Below are 2,822 nucleotides of genomic sequence, written 5' to 3' on the forward strand. Positions count from 1 at the left end.
GCTTTGGGCGAGGTGGGGGGGGGGAGCTTTTGTTTGCAGGGGGGTTTTGTTGGCGGCGGTTCCCACAGGCCCTGCCTGGGCGGCGGGACCCGCTGCCTTTGCCCAGCTGTGGCCCGGGCCCTCCAGCTGTGTTGATCTAACTCCCGGCCCCAGACAGCCTGGCGCCAGCCCTGCGCACGTCATGCATTCACACAGGGATGCGTGGCCAAGGCAACCTTCCCCCCCCTCCCATCGCCCCCCCCTTACCACCACACACCGCCACGGCCACGCCGAGCGTGGCTTTGAAAAATTAATTTATTTTTTTTTAGGAAAGGGGGGGGCTGTTACAAAAGTGGGGTACCCCGAGCCTGCGAGGGAGAGCGTCGCCCCAGCTTTGGGGCACCTCTTGGGGGGTTCAAATTGGAGGGGGGGGGTAAGGGGGGTGTTTTACGCTTTTTGGGGTGCCGTCCGGCTGTCGGGGCTGGGTTTGGGGGGGCTGGGTTTGGGGGGGGAAGCGGATTTTTTTGGCACGGAGGAGGGAAAAGGGGGGAGGAAGGGAACGCGAATGCTCCGGAGCGCGATGATTTCATGGTGAAAAGGGCCCACACTGGGTGTTTTATTAAAAGAAAAAAATAAAAGGAGGAGGAGGAGCAGGAGCTGGGATTTACCCTTCTCAGCGAACCCCCCCAAAACAACGCAAAGCCTCCCCATGTCCCCCGGGGGGGGGTCACCGTGTCGTCCCCCCGTTACGGCTCAGCCGTCGCTCCCCACAGCCTTTCCCCCCTTTCCCGGGGACAGGTCGTTAATCCCGTACGATTTGCCCACGCTGCAAATATCTGCGGAGGTCCCCGTGGCTCAACACCCTCGGGGGGGGGGGGTTACAAGCAGCCGCCCCCCCCCAAAAAAAAAAAAAATCCACCCCTCGGGCTTGGGTTTGGTTTGATATATTTATTTTTTTTTCCTTAAATAAGTCGGTACAGGTGGCAGGATGTGAAGGACGTAAAGCCGAGTGGAAAGGGCCGGATTCAGCCCGGCTGCCGCAGGGCAGGGAGGGCGAGCATGGGGGTCCCGGTGTTCCCGGGGGGGACAGCGTCGGCGTTTTTGGGGGAATTTCTTGTGTTTTGGAAGCCAGAGGCTGCCTGGAAGCGCTGGCTGCGGGGAAGGGATTTGGACGGGAGAGGGGAGGAACGGAGACGTGGCAGAGCGCCCAAGGCAGCTACAAAGGGAAGGGCTCTTCCCCACGGGTCATCTGGATTCGCTTTCGGGATAGGGCTGGGGTATAAATCCCATCTCCCTGGGATCTTCGGAGACCCTCCGGATCCTTTGGGAGCGAGGGAAGCTGGGGGACCTGGTCGGCCGTGCTCCGGCTCGGCACAACGTGGGAGTGAGAGCTCAGAGCGACTGCTTTAATTCATCGATTTTTGGAGATGCTTCAAGCCAACCACCCAGCCTGGGCACCCACCCGGCATGGCACGGCACAGCACGGCGGTGACCGAGGGAGTTTCGGTGCTGGAGAAGAGATCTGGATGGATGCTCAAGGGGAAAAAGGGATTCTGGCTTCTTAAACCAGCTCTGAAATCTCCTTCCCACCTTGTCCCCAGGGCCGTATCCAGCACAGGGAGGCAGCCAGTGCCACGCTGGGCTGTGCCACGCGGTGAGGTTTGGTAACCGTGCTCCTCCCCAGGGTGCCGGCTCTCCCTGCGCCCCAATTTGCGCCAGGGCCGAGCGCTCCCAACCGGGCATCGGGTCCGGGATGGGCAGGGACAGGCAGGGATGGGCGTCGTGGTCTCGCTCTGGTTGTTGGTCACACGGAGGACATGCCGAAAAGTCCCAGCGTGGTTTGGCAAACCCGGCCTCCCTCGGGGTCCCCGTGGCTGCGGTGACAGCTCCGTCCTGGGCTACGATGTCCCGGATTTGGGGTGTTTGGGGATAAATGGGGATTATAAACTGGAGCTGCCAGACTTGGATGGATATCCATCAGCGACATGAGGCTGACGGCAGCCCACGCAGGAAGGAGCCCAGCCCCAGCCACTCACCTTGCCCCCTGCCTCAGTTTACCCCTTCACCCACCGCAGGGACCCACCGCGAGAGCCAGACAGCACCAGAGGCTCCGGTCTGTGCCATGCGCGGAGCCAGATGTGCAGGGAAATGGAGAGGAAAACTGGGGGGAACCAAGGAGCAGCACTGCTGGGAGCAGGCACCCAAAAAGGGGCAGCGAGCCCCCCCCCGCCAAGCCTGTCACTAGGAGACCGGATCCAGCCCTGGGGAATGTGCAGCTGTTTGTGCAGGGGATTAGCCCCAGGGACCCCCTCGGCCCCCCGTGCCCAAGGCAGGGACTGAGCGTCCAGTCCCACAGCCGCTCAGGGTGAGCCCAGCCCAGCTGAGCCTGCAAGCAGCGTCCAGCATTGCGGGCTAAAGGGCACTCCCTGCTTGTTATCATTAGGGGCCAGAGTGAACAAAAGGCTTGTTCCAGAGCACCTGGGGGAGGGAGAGAAGCATACGCATCCCTCCAGAAGGGGTGGTCCATGACCCCAGCCTTGGCCAGCTGCCCAGCCTGATCAGTAGCCAGCAGCCGTGCCTCAGTTTCCCCAGATCCCCTCCTCCCTTCCAAGGCCTGGCCAGGAGCAGGGCCATGGCGCCAGCTCCGGCCCCCGCAGCACCGGCAGGACCAGAGGGAACCGTGGCTTCCTCCGGGGAAGCAGAGCTGCTTCTCCAGGTCAAACCCTGGGTACCCCCCAAACCCCTCGGAGCAGAGAGGCCGGCAGACTGGGAGCATCCCCGGCTGGTACCCGGCGGCAGGGGGAGGCAGCGGGGCCGGGGGGGTCCCGCAGGCCTGGGGGGCG

At 62.9% G+C, this 2,822-nt stretch overlaps 1 protein-coding gene across 1 annotated transcript in view; it reads right to left on the reverse strand.

Annotated features, from left to right (window-relative positions):
* Nucleotides 1–1,004: 1,004 nt before the first annotated feature.
* Nucleotides 1,005–2,822, reverse strand: part of LOC104837328 (mitochondrial peptide methionine sulfoxide reductase-like) — a 7,257-nt gene continuing 5,439 nt past the window's right edge. Inside the window, 1 exon segment of the mRNA XM_010576373.1 lies at nt 1,005–1,131. Coding sequence (XP_010574675.1) covers nt 1,005–1,131 — 127 coding nt within the window.

Source organism: Haliaeetus leucocephalus, unplaced genomic scaffold (assembly GCF_000737465.1).
Source record: "Haliaeetus leucocephalus isolate CR32 unplaced genomic scaffold, Haliaeetus_leucocephalus-4.0 Scaffold517, whole genome shotgun sequence".
NCBI classification, from domain to species: domain Eukaryota; kingdom Metazoa; phylum Chordata; class Aves; order Accipitriformes; family Accipitridae; genus Haliaeetus; species Haliaeetus leucocephalus.